The 18,055-nt window shown below is 42.5% G+C and overlaps 1 protein-coding gene across 1 annotated transcript in view; it reads left to right on the top strand.

Annotated features, from left to right (window-relative positions):
- Window positions 1-18,055, top strand: part of TENM4 (teneurin transmembrane protein 4) — a 1,214,428-nt gene that overhangs the window by 870,779 nt on the left and 325,594 nt on the right. The window contains 2 exon segments of the mRNA XM_043992715.1: window positions 6,498-6,596; window positions 8,857-9,092. Coding sequence (XP_043848650.1) covers window positions 6,498-6,596; window positions 8,857-9,092 — 335 coding nt within the window.

Below are 18,055 nucleotides of genomic sequence, written 5' to 3'. Positions count from 1 at the left end.
TTACACTTAGCTGCTTTTCTGCCACTAAGAAGAGGAAGAGAAGGTTGTTTTTGGTTGGAGGCCTTGGCTTGGAGTGGAGAAGAGTTTTCTATAGTGTGAAAGCCTTCTCCTTCCCTTCCTTTCCTCACTGACATTATATGTGCCAGAGAGGATGCAGGAGGGAGGAGGGAACGGGGGCCAGCTTGCGCTTGCTCTCCTTGCGAGCTAACTCTCAGGATAGTGTTTCTGGGATCTCAGGTGTGTCTGTACCCAATTTGGGCACAGGCTTCATTGGTGGGATCCAGCCAAGTCAGACGCCAGGCGATACCTCTCCTTTCACACTTTGCGGCATGTGCAACTTAATTGATTTCACTGGGACCAGCTGATTAATAACCTGTCAGGAATGTTGTCTGACGAATTAGAAACCCAAAATAAAAACCCCCAAAACCCTCGAGGGAGAAGTGCCCCTGCCCCCTCAGCTCCAGAGTGCAGGTTAGCAGACCTGGTTTGGGAATTCAAGAGACAGCTTTATGGGCAGAGAACTTGAATGGGGGGTGTGGCAGAGCCTTCCCCTAAACAACTGCCCATCTAGGTGCTTGTTTCCCAGGACCAGACTTGCCCTGCTCAGGCTGCAGCTATCAGACCACATCAGGCCTACAAATGCTAACAGTAGCTCAGTTTTCTATGGTATTTCCCTTTAGACCAGTCGTTCTTCTCTTACCACAAACCTGTGAAGTGTATAGATAGTGCTGGTATTGTCATCCCCCCTTCAAAGAGGAGGGAACTGAGGCCCACAGGGTTCTCCACATCTGTCACTGGATTCTAGTATAACTATATCATTTCTGTTTCTATAGTGCTTTAAAGTTTGCAGGTTTTGAGGGGTTTTGTTTGTTTTTTAAATTGTCTGTATTTGACAAATGGGCAGACTGAGTTTAGAGAGATTAACTGATCTGTCCAGGAGCTCATAGCTTCCAGATAACTGAGGCAAAAATGTAAACCCAGATCTCCTGGCCCATCACTCCACCCACCATACTGTTCTGCCTTTCAAGAAGGGAGCAGAAGGGGCAGCTAAGTGGCGCAGTGGATAGAGCACCAGCCCTGGATTCAGGAGGACCTGAGTTCAAATCCGGCCTCAGACACTTAACACTTACTAGCTGTGTGACCCTGGGCAAGTCGCTTAACCCCAATTGCCTCACTAAAAAAAAAAACAAAAAACCAAAAAACCAAAAAAAAAAAAAAAAGAAGGGAGCAGAATAGGAGCCTAGACCAGAGGGTCAAACCCATTTGCCCACTTTAAATCTTCCATGAAAGCATTTTACCTGCCTTACTGATCATCGCTATCAGTTTTTGCCTTTTCCCTGACAGAATCTCTTTGCACAAAATGCCTTTATTTCATTTGAGGTGCAGCATTATCCAATTGGTTACCCTAATTGAAACTATAATAAAATGAAGAAAAAAACCAGAATAATTCATTTCTGGGCAAAATTGAGAGAATGATTGCTAGTAATTGAAGACTGTGTAAAGGGTTTGTGTGTCTGTGTCTTTAGAAATGCACACATGCATAGATAGGTAGAAAGCCCTCTTTATACATTTTTTATATTTATTGAGACCCTGACTTGTATTTTATTTATCTTTGCAAATAATTAAGCCAACAAAGAGTAAAATTGTACTTAGTTTGAGAACAGAAAACAAGACTATTGCCAAGAGTGTATTTGCCTCACTGGAGAAACATAATCACACGAAAATACCAAAATTGGTATCGAAAGAGCTTTGGGTTTGGAATCAGAGGACATGAGTTGGAATCCTGACCCTGCTGCTCTTTGTTACACATGTACCCTTGGGCAAGCTGCTTAGGTTCTTTGAGCCTTGGTTTCTAGTTCTATAAAATGGGGGTAATGTTTGCAGTACAATCCTATAGAGGACTTGTGAGAACTACTACACCCTGTGATCCCTAAAGAGTGATACAGAACTGTGAACAAATCATTTCTAAAATGCCTTCCACCAAAACCCAGGACTTTTGACTCTCAAATCCATTGTGTCTACCCTGTCTTTCGAGAGTCTCTCTAGTATAATATTGCTGAGGCTCAGTGCAAAGCGAAGAAGAGTATTGGTAAGGGGGAAAGCAACACTCATGGGATCGGAAAACCTACATTTGAGTTTCAACTTGGATTGTTACTAGCTGCCATTATCCACATTTTACACATGTGGCTCAAAGAGGGAGTGACTTGTTCAAGGACATTGAACCACAAAGAATTGGAGTCAAGATGCCAACCTAGGTGTTCCGACTCTCAGCCTAGCACATGCACTTCCAGCACTCTCCCTGCCTTCCTAGAAAAATAGAATGCTTAGGTGTTGTCAGTAGCTATGGAAATTGTCATCTGAACATCTGGCCGACTTTTACAGGAATGGAGGAGAGGATGGAGTGGAATGAAATCGAATAGAAAAGAAGAAAAAGTTCCCCCTAGTTATAGAACCTGAGAATGTTGGTGCTGGGAGGAACCTTAGAGATCGTGTTGTCCAACCCTGTAATTTGTCAGATGTGGAGATGTCGAGTCAGAGAGGATATGGCTTGCCCAAGCTAAAAATCAAGACGACAAAATCTCATCATTAACAGAGTATCTTTGATTTAAGAGGTGAAACTCTCTCAGTGATTAAATAACTTGAATTCAGAAAATCGAGTCTTTAGAATGTCAGAATATTTCAGTGAACTGAAACAGCCCTGATTTTGTGGGTTTTGGTCCTCCCAACAGGAAGACGCATCTTTACATCCCGTGCCTTTGTAGATAGGCCCCACGTGTTGCCATGGCCAGGAACTTGGGCCTCTGGTGGACAGCCCTCAGTTAATGGGCCTCTCTGTACTTGGCCAGATGAGGCCTTGGACGGCAGATGTATAGTCTGTCACCTGGCCAGGGCTCAAAGCTTTGCTGGTTACAGGGGGCCTGCCTAAGCCTCTGCTTCCCTGGAACTACCTTCAGGAGCCGCCATTCCCCTCTCCTCCATAATAAGACATCAGAGCCAGACTTTGGTTAACACTAGGGGCAGGGAAGGGACAGTAAAACCCTTGTGAATCCCCAGTATTTTCAGCTAGTGTGAAATATCATCAAGCAGATGTGAAGAATGAAGAGAGTGGCTGTTTCAGAGCAGCACACGACACATGCTTCATTCAGTCTAGCTTAGATCCCCTTGGACAGTCACATCATTCTTGAAATAGAGCAGCACATGACTACTCTGTTTTGCATTGTCTTACCTTGGGGTTGTCTCAAATGCCTAGCACTTTTGAGGAAGTTGTATCCTGATAGGATTTTAAGGTGCAATTTAGAATCCCCAAGAGCCAGGTCCCGGGCTGGTGACGCAGGTTAAGTGCTGAGATATTCTAAGGGGAGCTTGTCTGGCATCCGGACCGTGAGCACAAATCCCCCCGGGGAGGAAATAGAAGTGTTTGCTTGCTGTATTGATGAAAACATCGATAAACTCCCCTTTGTCCAGTGTGTCTTGGTTTGCAAAACGGTTTGCTCCTAGAAGAAATCAGTAGCACTGGTATTACTACTATAATTTCAAGGAGGGGGGATTGTGGTGATATTCTAATGATGATAATCATAATAGCTCACATTTCCATGTCACTTCAGGGTTCACATAACAGTTCTCTCTGACCATGGTCCTGTGAGGTCCTGTAGATAGTCAAGGATTATTATTTCCATTTTACAGATGAGGCATACTGAGGTTCAGAGAATTTAATGCAGTTTTCCTCAGACTTGACAAAACGTTTAGCAGAATAGCTGGAACTTGAAAATTGGCCCTCTGGTATCACGTCTTGGGCTTTGAAATACACTGTGCTTTCTTGTGGCAGGAGGTGTCTGGAAGCACCTTTGTAGCCAGAGCTAGGATCGAGGGCCTTACTCACTAAGAGCTTACTATTTCAACAGCCTTGGCAGCCTGTGCCTGAAATTCATGGAGTCATAGTCCAGTCAAATTTATGTTCCTTTTTTTAAATGGTGAGATTTATGGATTTGTCATATATTCCTAACAAAACTACACTCTACAGCATTCCCCCAAAGTGGTGGTTCTGGCCAGTGATTGAAGACTAAGGCAAGAAGAGGGGGGAGCAGGATTATTTCCTCCTTCAATCTGCATACTGTGACTACTTCTTAATGCAGCCCATGATTGCATTCCTTCTTCCTTCCTTCCTTCCTTCTTTCCTTCCTTCCTTCCTTGCTTCCTTCCTTCCTTTCTTCCAGTTGCAATCCTGTAATTTGGATTCATATCAAGCTTTTATTGTCCATTCAAGGGTTCCAGCTTCTTACTAACTGGGTTACCTTGGGACCAATCCTTCCCCTTCTCTGGACTTTTCAGTTTCAGCATATATAAGAAAGAGAAATATTTGGGCTAGATTTTCTTTAGTTTCTCACATTTCCTGATTCCACAAGACAGAGAAACATTTCTCAAGCCTGGCTTTTACACATGTGTATGCTGTTTCTGCTCAATAGTACCATGAGATGTACTTTTAGAAATCTTCATTAAAAAAATCCCCACACCTGAGTTAACAAGTTGACATTATCCATAGAAGTTTATAGGCACCTATTAGGTATAGTAGCCTCAGTTTCAGCTTTTAGTCCCTGCTATACTCTCTAAGCTTGTGAAAGTGGGATAAGTGGGGTTAACATCTGAGTTCTGCTGAACATGAGGCAAATAGACATCTTAGTCTTGACTTCAGGCTCAGTATAAGGGAAAACTTCCTAACAGCTAGAGCTTTTGCTCAGTGGAGTTGGTTGTCTCATTAATTAACAAATCAACTAACCAAGAATATTAAGCACTTACTGTATGCCATATGGAGCTCTAAGTGCTGGGGATACAAGTAAAAAACAAACGGTCTGATATTCTAGGAGCTTACATCCTCATTGGGAAGAAAACATGTAAATACAGGATATCCCAAAAGTCTAAGTGTGGCTTTAGGCCACTAAACTTTTTAAGCTTAGATTTCTGGGATATCCTGTGTATTGGTATATACAATATATGTAGTATACCTTAAAAGCTACTCTATATGTACATAAGTATATAGATATAAAAAATAAGTATATAGATATATACAGAGTAACCTTAGGGGAGAAAGCAGAGGCAGCTGGGGGGACCTTGAAACACCTCATGTGTAAGATGGCATCCAGTCTTGAAGGAAGCCAGGCATTCTAAAAATAATGTTATATCTCCCATGACACAGTGGATAGAACACTGGGCTGAGAATCAGGAAGATTTCTCTTCATGAGTTGAAATATAGTTTCAGACACTTATTAGCTGTGTGACCCTGGGCAAGTCGCTTAATTCTGCCTCGGTTTCTTCATCTGTCAAATGAGCTGGAGAAGGAAATGGTAAACCACTCCAGTAACTTGGCCAAGAAAACTTCAAACGGAGTCATGAAGAGTCAGACATGACTGGAAAACGACTGGACAGCAAGATAGAGGTCCATAAGAAGTGTTTAGGGATGGTGATATTACAAACCCCATAATTGTGCATTCCTTAAGGTTGGAGAGGCATTTTGGAGCAGAGGCAGGGGTTCTGGGTCCCTTGCCAAAGGATCTAGTTTTGAATCCCAGTTCTGCCACTACCTTGGGACATTGGATAAGTCACTTTAGTTTCTTCATTTATAAAATGAGATATATTACCCTGAATGACTTCTAAATCTGTTACCTTGTGGCCCTTATCCTGGCTCTCTGAATAACTAATCATGTGGTTTTGGTCAAGTCATTTTACTTTTTTAAACCTCATTTTGTGGGTCTACAAAATGGTAATGATTTGCATTGTAGCACTTGCCTTCCAGGGTTGTTGTGAAGGAATGACTTCATGAACCTTAGGGCACTCTAGAAATGTGAGTTATGATTCAGGTTGACAAAGGGCTTCCTCACACCTAACCTGTGAGGTAAATAATATAATTATTATGCCGAATAAAGAAACTCTGGGCTAGAGAGGTCAAGAGATGGAGCAGTGTCATGTAACTATTAAGAGTTAGAGTCAGGATTAGAATCTAGGTCTCCTTACTCTGAATCCAAAGCGTTTCCCCCCATGCCATGATTTCTCAGTGTGTGTAATCATTCCAAAGCTAGAAAGAGTTCAAGCTTTGGGTTGAACCAGCAAGGGACTCTTGAGTCTGAAGACCTGCCCAACTAACTTTGGTCAGACGCATCACCACAAGGTTGGCCACCAGGAGATCAGTTACTTGGCTATTCCCATTTAAGAACACTTTCTGCTAGGGTGCGGAGGGGCCCATGATCTACATCAGTGGAGGAAGTAACCACCCTGATGAAATTCTAGATCATTGAAGTATTACAGTGTGTATGTATATATGTATATGTATAGCAGCGACCTATACATATGAGCGTTCACATAAAGCCCTCATTCTAATTCCATGCCCAGCTGCAGCTCCACTTTAGCCACTTGGTTTTTGTTTTGCTCTGTTTTCTGTTTGTTTGAAACCACACTTCATAGATGCATGACTCACTGGCTTCATTCATGTTTCCATGTGTATGTAGAAACATAGCGAAGCAGACATTCCTAGAGACTTTGCAGGACAACCTCATTGAGATGGACATTCTCACCTCCTCCCGCCATGATGGTGCTTACAATGATGGGTATGTGACACTCCTGCGCCCTTCCTCTTTGCTGTGTCCTTGCTTTCCGTCCCTGCATGAAAGCCTTCAATGGTCTCAGTGCATTCTTAAGGGTGATACCATTGGCCATACCAACCCTTAGGCAGTTTCAGGAGACCCTATGGGGCAACTGTAGTATAAACACAAAAGGCCCTGAATTAGGAGCCTGGGATGTCCCATCCTGGTCCCAGGTCTGCCCCTACCCAGCTTGGAGAGTCTCTTCTAGGAACACAGCATACTCTGTTTATTAATGCCTGCCTCATTAATATGCTAATTCATGGCATCTCATTGGCTTTCATTGCCCTTTGGAAAACCATTTCATTAAGAGGAGGGTAAAGATGCTATAAGCCACAAGTGCAGTTCCATGTAGATTCAGGCTCCTTGCCTTAGCAGAGAGTACTTGGGTTGCTCCAAAGTGTTGCTTTTTAGAAAATGTTGAGCTTGCATTCATTGGAGGTGATTGTATTTCATAGATCACAGGGAGGTCTTCATGTGACCTCAGTCACACTGATCATTAAAGCTAGGCCTTTTCTTGATCTAATACTCCATTTGGATGAAACCCATCATGTTTTGACATACTGACCACTTAACCTTTAAGTTAAAAATTGTTTCTGAGATTGGGTTCTATGCTAAACAATCACAGGGCGTGCTATGCATGAGCTATCATATTAGTCTAAAGGTAGGCCTTGTTTTCTCCCCATCTGGCCAGACCTGATGGTGGTCTACAATTGTGCTCTTAATTTTATTCCTTTTTATCATTGCTCTTCCTTCCATCTTTGTCATGTGATAAAATAAACAAGATGTCTTTATTTTCATGGAAAGAACTGGATTTTTAAAAATCCTTTAATAATAACTATGGGGAGGCAACTTAGCACAGTGTACCAAGAGGCAGCTTCAAGTCAGAAAGACCTGAGTTCAAATCAGCATCAAAGCTGTGTGGTTATGGGCAAGTTACTTAACTTGATGCCCCATGTAACTAAATTACAGACACGTTGCTGACCTGCTTTAGTGGAAGAGTTTCTACTTGGGAAATTTCTGATGCTGATGAACTCCCAGGTCCAGACCAAAAAAAAAAAAATCAGATTAAATATGCATAATTTTGTATAATGAATTTTCATTGGATATAAGTTTTTGAATGTTCTGTATCTACACACACATATTCTCTTTTTAAAGATCTTTTTTAGGGGTTTAGATTATATCTAGGTCAGACAGCCTATATTTGGACTAATATGATATTTTCCATTTTAACAGCTACCTTGAACAACTTCTACCTTTGTGTACTCCCTTTGTAGTCTCAAACTCAGAAAGTGTAGAACAGAGGTTCTTACTTTTTTTGTGTTTCACGGACCTCTTTAACAGTCTGATACAACTAAGTACCCCTTCTCAAAACCAAATTTTTAAATGCATAAAAGACGTGGGATTACAAAAGGAAGCCAGTTTTTATTGAAATAAAGTTATAAAAATATTTTTTAAAAAATTAGTTCACAGACCCCAGGTTAAGAAACCGTGATGCAGAGAATGTTTTGAATAGGAATTCCAAGGACTTGGTACCATTAAGTATCATGTTTCTGACCATCATGTGACTTTTCACTGTGGCTGGTTGTGATGTTATATATTTATCTCCTGAGCCACATGCATCACACAAATACAGTTCCATTTTAAAAGCCTGACTCTTTTTCATGGTATAGAAATGCCAGGAAGGTGGGAAGTGGTAGGGTGAAGTCAGCTGCTTTCTCTTTTAGCCTTTTGCTTTAATTTATGTGGGGACAAAAGAGAGCAGTGCTTAGAACACCTCCTTAGATCATGACACAGTGACTTTTGTAAAGGAGTCGTTTGTCCCCTGAGTTATCCCATCCCAAGCTCACAAAACATCTGGGGTTCTTTATGCCCAGGCTCCTGTCCAGTCGGTAAAGCCCTCAGTATATCCTTGGGGATGCCTCTCACTGTCCTCTCCACTTCCTATGGAGACGCCTCTAGGTGTTGAAATGTTTGTGGTAGTATAGTACTTGTGACGTTGTGACCCTTACTGACCTCTTCTCCTGTCTTCTCTCTGGTTCTACTGAATGTTTAACTTTCTTTGCATGGCTCAGTTTGTGTTTTTTGTTGTTGTTTTTTTTTACCAGCCCCAGTGGGTCTCACGTTTTACCTTACTCACCTTCTTTCTCTCTTAAGTACAACCCCCTCACCAGGTCTGGTGTCTTTTTTACGAGTGACCAACAAGGCTTGTCCTTTCTTCCCACAGGCACTTCTTGTTTAAGCCGGGAGGTACATCGCCCCTCTTTTGTACCACATCTCCAGGATACCCGCTGACGTCCAGCACTGTGTACTCTCCTCCCCCTAGGCCCCTCCCACGAAGCACGTTTTCCAGGCCTGCCTTTAACCTCAAGAAGCCCTATAAGTACTGTAACTGGAAGTGCGCCGCACTCAGTGCTATCATCCTCTCAGTCACTCTGGTGGTGCTGTTGGCGTATTTTGTCGGTAAGTATGTTTTACCCGCTTTGGACCTTGCCTTCTTTTCATCCCTGTGTTCCTGTGGTTTCTCTTTGACTCAGTTTACCACACCTGTAGGAAGCCTGATTGTTCAAACAGCCTGTGAGACTATAACCGAGACACATCTGACTGCCTGGTGGCCCTACTTGTCTGGGATATGGGTCTCACAAACCTCAAACTACTAAATAATGACAAACATCACAGTTCCTGTCATTGCCCAGTACCCTGATGGAAATGGTTTCATGGCAGAGAAGAAAATTTAACTGCCTTTTCTTCATCTAGTGGTGACCGAGTGCCTGCCCAGTTGGAACAAGCAGTCATTGGGACCACCATCCTAGATTGGCATTGACTTCTCAGGCACTGGGAAACAGGCAGCATCACATCACAGCAATGAGAAAGAGAACTGTCATCCAGTGGTTCAGTCCTTGCCAGGCCTGGATTCTATTCAGTGATCAACTCCACGCCAAATTTTTTCACATGGTCTCTTTTTGGGGGGGGGTCCCCCCACTATTTCTGGATCTTCTGGAAGAAGGTTTCATCCTGCATCATAGAACCAAAGAAAATCACATTTGGAGGGCATCTAACTCAACCTTTATGTAAAGAAGAAGTCCTTTCCTTCAACATCCTCATTGAACACAGAAAATCCATGCACACAGCTTAGGTCCTGAAAGTTTGACTTAAAGAATCTGTGATTTTTGTCAGTGTGGATGCCATTTGGTAGTCTGGGTACTTCGCCAACACAGACCATAATTCCTCCATGGCTTAGGAGATGGTTTATTGAGTTGCTTTCCCTAAAAAAAGTGACCTGGCAGGGAACACTGTGCGGGTAGACTTCTCCCCAAGTAGCAAAACCGATTCTCAGACAATAGACATGGAACCCATGATGTAACCTGCACTGGCAACCTTCCTAACTTGGTAGATGGATAAAGCATTTGTTAATCACTTGCTATGTGCCTGAGACTTATATGCATGATAGAACATGCTAGTGTTTTCTGCCCCATTGGCACAGCCTTCCAGAACCCAGGGTCACCCACCAGTCATCCAGATGCATTCCAGGCAATAGATCCTGATAGCTTGCCAGAGCTGCCTGTGAATAAAATCCAAAGTCAGCTACAGAAATTCTTCATATGCTGATGTTTTTCCCATAATACATCCAAGGTGTGAATAAATTCCATGATGTTAATAAGACAAATTTCCAGGTTTCAGTTGGGCATAAGGAAGAACTTTCTGTTGGGTAGAATTGTCCAAAAAAGGGACTCAGCTCTCTCTGGAGATAGTGAGTCCCTCTTCAGAAGAGGCTAGGCATTGGATTTTAAGTCAGGAAGACCTGGATTAAAACCCTACTGCAGATACTCACTAGCTGTGTGACTCTGGAAAAAGCATCCTCTCTCAGCCTCAGTTGAAGATAAGGGGATTACACTCAATGGCCTCTGAGTTTCCTTTTAATGCTAAATCTATACTACTGTAATCTCTCAAGGCAGGGGTTCTTCACTTCTTTGGTGACATGGACTTCTCAGAATAATATATTTAAATGCATTAAATAAAATAGTTCGTAATGATTACTAGCATTTACATAGTGCTTTAGGTTTGCAAAGTGCTCCACATGGTGTCTCATTATAAGGAGAACACCATGGTTGTGAAATACAGTTATCAAAGTACTTCAGGTTGTAAGTTCTCAGGCCCCCTTCCTCAAAGTCTTTCCCCAAACCTCTTGGAGGACCACGTATCCCTGGCTATAAAGGATGTTTCAGAAAATTGAATGCTTACTTATTGAGAATGTTATCTAGGGGATTCCTGGCTCTGGCAAGGAGTTGGAATAGATGACCTTGAAGAATCCTGCCAACTTTAGCATCCTTTGGCTCTGTGATATGGTATGCCAGATGAGATGCATCATGGTGTAGTAGGTGGAGAACTGATTTCTGAGTCAGGGCAAACTTGGGCCAGGTGACACAGAGGTGTTCAAGTCCTTCACTGCCCTGGACTGTAAGACTCTGAGATGCAGGATGGTGGCAGAACTGGATTTATAGAGGGAATTTCCTCTGGCGGGGTGCAGAGAGAGAGAGGGAGTGAGCGAGCGAGAGAGAGCAAGTGCAAGAATACCAGAGAGGGTTTGTATTTGCTTAGTGAATGCTGTCTTGCTGTGGTATGCTGAAAGCTACATCTTACTCTGTAGCTTTATTTTCCTGTATGGAGTGAGGTCAGTGAGGCTTCAGGCTAACCCAGAGGATCATTGACTGCCTGATAGAATTAAGGCCAGGAAGGGGAAAGGACCTTTGAGAAGTAATGGGCAGTGTTAGTTGGTAAATATTTATTAAATGCCTACTCACTATGTGGCAGGCACTATGCTAAGAGCAAGGGACAGAAAGGCAAAACATAGTCCCCCTAGGAGTTCACAATCTAATGGGAGAAACACTAGTCAGTCAATCAGCATGCATTTATTAAGCACCTACTGTATGCCAGGCCCTCTGCTAAGTACTAGGGATAGGAAAAGAGCCAAAAGACTGTCCACACCCTCAAGGCTTGTTAGCAGAAGCAGCCTTTCCAGACAGGAGTAGGGAGGAGATAATCCTGCTGTACTCTCCCAGACTCATACCCCATTTGGAGTATTGTATTCTGTCCTAGGCTGCATGGATACCTGGAGAGTAATAATGGCTAGGATTTGTATTGGATTTTTTTTTTTTTTTTTGCGGGGCAATGGGGGTTAAGTGACTTGCCCAGGGTCACACAGCTAGTAAGTGTGTCAAGTGTCTGAGGCCGGATTTGAACTCAGGTCCTCCTGAATCCAGGGCCGGTGCTTTATCCACTGCGCCACCTAGCTGCCCCTGTATTGGATTTTAATATTGTCTCATTTGATCCTCACAACAGCCCTGGGAAGTAGGTGCTATTGTTATTCCCATCTTACAGCTGAGGAAACTGAGGTAGGCAGAAGTTAAGTGACTTGCCCAGGGTCACAGAACTAATAAGTATCTGAGGTGGATTTGAACTCAGGTCTTCTTTACTCGACAGCTGGCATCCTATTCATTGCACCACCTCACTCCTGGTTGTCCAGAGGAAGACTTCTTGGGTGGGGAAGGGCCTCAAGTAAATGTCCTACAAAGGTCAACTGAAAGGTCAGGTAGTTTTAGCCTTGGGAAGAGAAAGAGGGATATGGATACCTGTCTTCAAGTAATTGGAAGGGTAACATATGGAAGAAGAATCGGGCTTGTTTTTCTTGGCTCCAGGAGGCAAAATTAGGAAGAATAGTTGGAAGTTTCCAAGGGCCAGATGCAGGCTTTGATGTAAGGAACAGTTTCCCAACAGTTATAACTATCCCAGGGTAAAGTAAGTAGCGGTGCCCTCTCACTGGAATGCTTCCAACAAAAGGCCCATGATTACTTCCGGGGGATGTCATGGATCCCTAGAAAACCTCTGAGGGCCTGGACAGCTCTGAGATTCTTTGAACTCAAAGCTGGAGTCAGAGTGCCCTGCCTCCAGTCTCACTTGGGCAGTTTACAAGTTTTACATCCTTGAAAAAGTCCTATCTCCTCTCTGACCCTCCGTTTCCTCTTCTGTTGGCATATGTCCCTTCCTTACGTCCCTTCTCATTCAAAATTCTATGATATTATGGTTAGAGAAAGACGTGTTACCCACATTCTTTGACCTAGAAGCTTACACCTGTTGAATTATGTGTCTTCAAGAGCTGATGAGATGCCAACAAGGCCTGTCCAGTTTGGATTGTCATTAGGTATGGCCCATAATGACTCATTTCTAAAAGAACCATCAATTATTAAAAATCAAATTAATCAGTTCAGCTTCAGACAAACATACTTAACAAAGACTCTCCACAAGACCAACTGATGTAATCAGTAGGCAAAAACTGAGATATTTAATTAGATTTTTGATGAAAAATTGTGTTTAATTTCAAGTATAATCAATTATTAATTACTATAATGAGCAAGTCTGACTAGGTTTACTAATTAACTCATTTAAAAATTATGAATAACCTTTTCATTTGTAATTATTTTCTACATCTTGTCAAGTATAAGATAAAAATTGTATCACCTAACCATGGGGGGGGTGGGAGGAAGAGAAATCAAAAGAAATTGACGTTTTGACTTTTTTGGGACAGTTTTGATGTTAGCTCCTAGCACCATAACTTCAGGATGATAGCGGTGCTATGATTTTTTTAATTAACAGTTTGAAAGTTTCTTCTGAACTAAGGAGCCACTGACCTTCTTTTGGATCTAAAAATCCTGTGTATGTATGGGTATGAAAGTGTTAATTGGCATCTACCACTTTCCAAAAAAAAGAGAAGTAGAAATTAATATTATCTCCTGTTACCCACAGGTGTCTGTAGATGTTGATTTGCATGTATCTGCAGTAGATTTAAATGATCACAAATCCAGCCAGTTGAAGCTAGAAGAGATAAAAGGAGTAATCAATCCAGCCTTTTTATGGTACAGAGGAAGAGCTGAGGCCAAGGAAGGGAAAGGTCACATAGGAAGGTAGTGAGAGGATGAGGGACTGGAAACTTTGCCTCCCTAATGTCAGTGCATTACTCTTTCCCCTCTACCGCATTGCCACCATTGACACCAGTGAACTGTGTAAGAGAAATGTGATGGCAGTGCCAAGTTAGCATGAAGGATTTCTATGGGACTTCTCCATAAGGAAGAATAGAATTGTTTCTAAGAACCATCCTTTCAGATTTGGAAGCTGTCAAATGACATCTTATTTTTATTTATGGCTCTCTTTCTCCCCCCCCCCACCCTCTCCCTCTCTCCCCCTTCCTTCCTCCCTCCTTTACTTTCTCCTTTCTTCTTTCCTCACTCCCTCCTTTCCTTCCTTCCTTCCTTCCTCCCTCTTTCTCCCTTTATTTCTCTTCCCTCCTTCTCTTTACCTTCCCCCTTTCCTTCCTTTTATTATGGCTTCCTTTCTTAAATCTTTTTTCTAATCTTCCTCCCATCTTTTCTTCCTTCTTCTTTCCGCCTGTTTCTCTTTCTCCCATCCTCTCTTTCCCTCACTGCCTTTTGACATATTCTCTGCCAGCACCCTAGTATAAGTTTTAATTACATCTACTTGGATCTAGTAGGTCTCTATACCCCCTCCTTACTCCCTCTCCTCTTAGGCATCCTTCTAGATGAGTCTTTTTAGCATAGACATGATCATGTAGTTCTCAGAGGCCCCTTACTGCCTATTTGTCCCTCTTAGGCTGGCATTTAAGACCCTCCACAGTCCTCTCTGATAGCAAATTTTCTAGCCTTGTTTGAGGTTCCTGCTATCCATGCACTCCATACTCAAACCACAGTGGCCTACCTCAGACTACCCATGGGTCTTAACTATATGGGGTTTTCTTGGCAAGGATATTACAGTGGTTTGCCATTTCCTTCTCCAGTGGATTAAGGCAAGCAGAGGTTAAGTGACTTGCTCAGGGTCACACAGATACAAAGTGTCTGAGGCCAAATTTGAACTCGGATCTTCCTGACTCTGGGCACAGCGCTCTATCCACTAAGTCATCCAGACATAGCTGGTGCTTAATAAATATTTATTGTATGTACCACTATCCTCCTTTCTTTATTCTAAGTTCCTTCCAGTTCTAACATTCTTTAACGATTGGAATGACGCCACCTGCTGGAGAGTTATTGTAGGAGAGCTCCACCATGAGGAGAAGGCACCTGAGGGCAAGCCATGCAGTCACTTCCTTGGTGTCAGGAAGTGACATTTGCTCGTGGGTGCTGCCTATCAAAGCTGCCAGCCAATTAGCTTGGAGGTGTGTGTGTGTGTGTGTGTGTGTGTGTGTGTGTGTGTGTGTGTGTATGTGTGTGTGTGTGTGTGTGTGTGTGTGTGTGTGGCGCAGGGGGATGTTCCCAGCTTCACAGAAGGTGTTGGGTCCTTTTTTTTTTTGGTTCCTGACCTCGCCATAGCAAGTTGGATGCTGGGGTCTCTTAGAAATAGTTAGATTTTTACCTTTCTCTCTGATCATTAGATCCTAATGCTCTTTAATAAATACTTCAATACTCTTGCCAAAGCTTATAATTTATTGGCGACCACTCATTAGATATTTTAGACAGACTAGCTAGGATTTCAGCCCCTTATGACGCTCTATAGAAAGATTCCCTGTAGCCCTAATATTTGTTGATTCTTTGACAACCTAAGATTAGATTTGGAGTCTTATCCAAGTCACTTAAATTTGCCTGGCCTCAGTTTCCCTCTCTGTAAAATGAGGAGCTTGATCAACATGATCCCCAAGGAGGGTCCTTCCAGCTCCCAAGGAGTGTGGTGGTTCTGTGACTTGCTGGGATCTGCAGGGGGCCAACCAAAGGGAGGAAGACTTCCCCTATCTAATAGACAAAGAAGTAGCTATGACCTTCAGCATTGGATTTGAATATGCTTAGTAGCCAGGTGCGCCTGAGTGTAAATAGGAAGCATTTTGCACTTTCACCAGCTGCTGATTGTTGGTTGCTTAAAAAAAAGTGAGAACACGTGCTTGAAGTGGTAATAGTTTAATTTACAAGTGAGAACATGACTCAGCCTAATTGTTCTTCTTGAGAAGAGGCAACTATTGGAGGTCTTTTCTGGTTGAAATATCCTTGCAGTTTGCTTTTGGGGCTTCTCGAGTTAGAAGGTCATGGTTAAGAAAGCTCAGGATGCTCTTCAGCTGAGGTATATGTTAGCCAGCCATAGCATTAACCGTGACCCGTGTAGTTGTGGTAGCCATAAGAAACGTTCGTCCAGCTCAGCTCCTTGAAATCTCACTTCCATTCCTTGTCCTGTCTCTATCTTTGAATTAACCAGTATTTGACATTTTGTGTCCCTTTTTGTCTTTGTGTCTCCAGCACCTAGCAAAATACCTGGTGTATAATAAGTACTTAATGAATGCTGGATTGGTTGATTGCAAATAGCAGCCCTTCACATATTTGAAGACAGGGACCTTTGCTTCTGTAAGCATTCCATCTCCAGGCTAATCAGAGACTCTAAGACTTCAAAGAGACCTTCGGCATCATTTAGACATCCCATTAGACTGTGTGCTTCTTGGGGAGCAGAGTCTGGTTTTTGTCTTTCTTCGTATTCCCAGAACATGGGGGTGCTCAACAAATACTGGTGGACTTGACTTAATTCAAGATGTACTTGAACAGGAATCCTTACTGGAGGATATCAGGAACACTTTGACTTCCAAACCAGCCTCAGATACTTACAAGCTTTGTAACCCTAAGCAAGTGACTCAGTTTCCTCAGCTGTTAAATGGGAATAATAGTAGCATCTACTTGTCAGGGTTGTTGTGAGAGTAAAGTGAGAGAATATTTATAAAGTACTTTGCAAACCTGAAAGTGCTATATATAAGCACTAGCTATTTATTATTATTATTATTATTATTATTATTATTATTATTATTGGAAAGTTCAAATCAAAAGCTTAACTCAACCATCACATATAAAACCCATGCTAAGTGCAAAGTCCTAGGCAAGATGCCAGGGATGGCTCTGTTTGAAGACCTCTAGGGATGGCTCCTCCGGAGACTGCCCTTTCTACTTTGGCATAGCTCTGATTGTTAGCAAGTTTTTTTCTTATGTCAAACCACAATCTGCCTCCCTACTGCTACTAGCCATCACATCTGGCTTTTCCCTTAGGTTGACTCTCAAGTCAATCCTTGCAGGACAAGATTTTCAGTTCTTATCATCCTTCCTCCAGACAGTCTTCCTTTTCAAAACATGATGCCCAGACCTGAACATAAAACCCCTGATGAGATCTGACCAGGGTGGAAGACAGTGGGACTCTCACCTCCCTCCTTCTGGACCCTATTTCCATAACTTATGAAATAGGAGATTCCAATGATCATGAACGCAAGCATATTCGATAGTTAACTTGTTTCAAAAGACTGAATTCTATTTTGAGATAGGTATTTGTTTATAATTGACTCAGTGGTACTAGCAGGTTTTAACCGACGTGATTTAGGTAAAAAAAAATAGCTGCTCTCTAGCTTCCCGGGCTGTTTATAATACAGGGCCCAGTCCAATGCTGGAGGGGAGAAGCTTACACTTGTTCTTAGTTTGTGTATCATTGCTGAGGTACTTTGTTCTCTCCCTGGGCGTGGGGTTTCCCATGTTTCACTGTGGGTCTGGCAGTACCTTTTCATCCGTCTCCCTCAGCACCCTATGATGAAGGTCAACCTATAAATGATCATAAAACCATTTGTAAATATAAAGTTTCAGTGAAATGTGACAGACTCATCATTTACCGACAAATTCTCCGTCAAGGGCCCTTTTGTAGAGCGCTCTCTTGAAGTGGATGGATCGCAGAGCCATTTGCCAAATCCAATTATGGGGCAGGAAAGACGTCTTTAGCTGGAGGAAATGACAAGGAGGTTTCTGCTTCGTTATTTACCCAATGGGCTTCATTCACACTTATCTAGCATAATGCTACTGCCTGTCATGGTAGAAAAAGCAGTGAACTTAAAGAGTCAGAAAATCTGGGGGTGAATCTTGGCTTTGATAACTATTAACCTTAGAAAGTCATTGCACCACTCGGTTTTCCCATATGGTAAAATATGGCTAAAATATTTATCCACATTGCCTCACAGACTTGTTGAGAGGAAAGCTCACTGTAAATACTAAAGAACCATAAAAATGGGAGTTCATGCATCTGGAGGATTTAGAGCTAACAGAGAGACCTTAGGAATCATCTAATTCAATGTCTTCCCTTCCCCAAACTCCCCCCACCTCCACCTATTTTCCAAATGAGAAACTGATTTAGCAAGGATAAATTACTCGTTCATAGTTACCACCAATTTAGTGGCAGAACAGGCCTCAGACCCAGCTTGTCTGACTATATATTCAGCCATCCTGCTACTAAGCCTTATGACCTTTCTTTGTCCCATTATATTTGTGGGATATGAGGGAGGATCTTCTTGTGTATAGTGTCTATACTTGGGCACCCTCTGTCAGCATTTGCTTTTTGAATGTGACACCTTCTTCTGA

The sequence above is a fragment of the Dromiciops gliroides genome, chromosome 3, assembly GCF_019393635.1.
Source record: "Dromiciops gliroides isolate mDroGli1 chromosome 3, mDroGli1.pri, whole genome shotgun sequence".
NCBI classification, from domain to species: Eukaryota; Metazoa; Chordata; class Mammalia; order Microbiotheria; family Microbiotheriidae; genus Dromiciops; species Dromiciops gliroides.
This window is presented reverse-complemented; position numbering and strand designations above follow the sequence as displayed.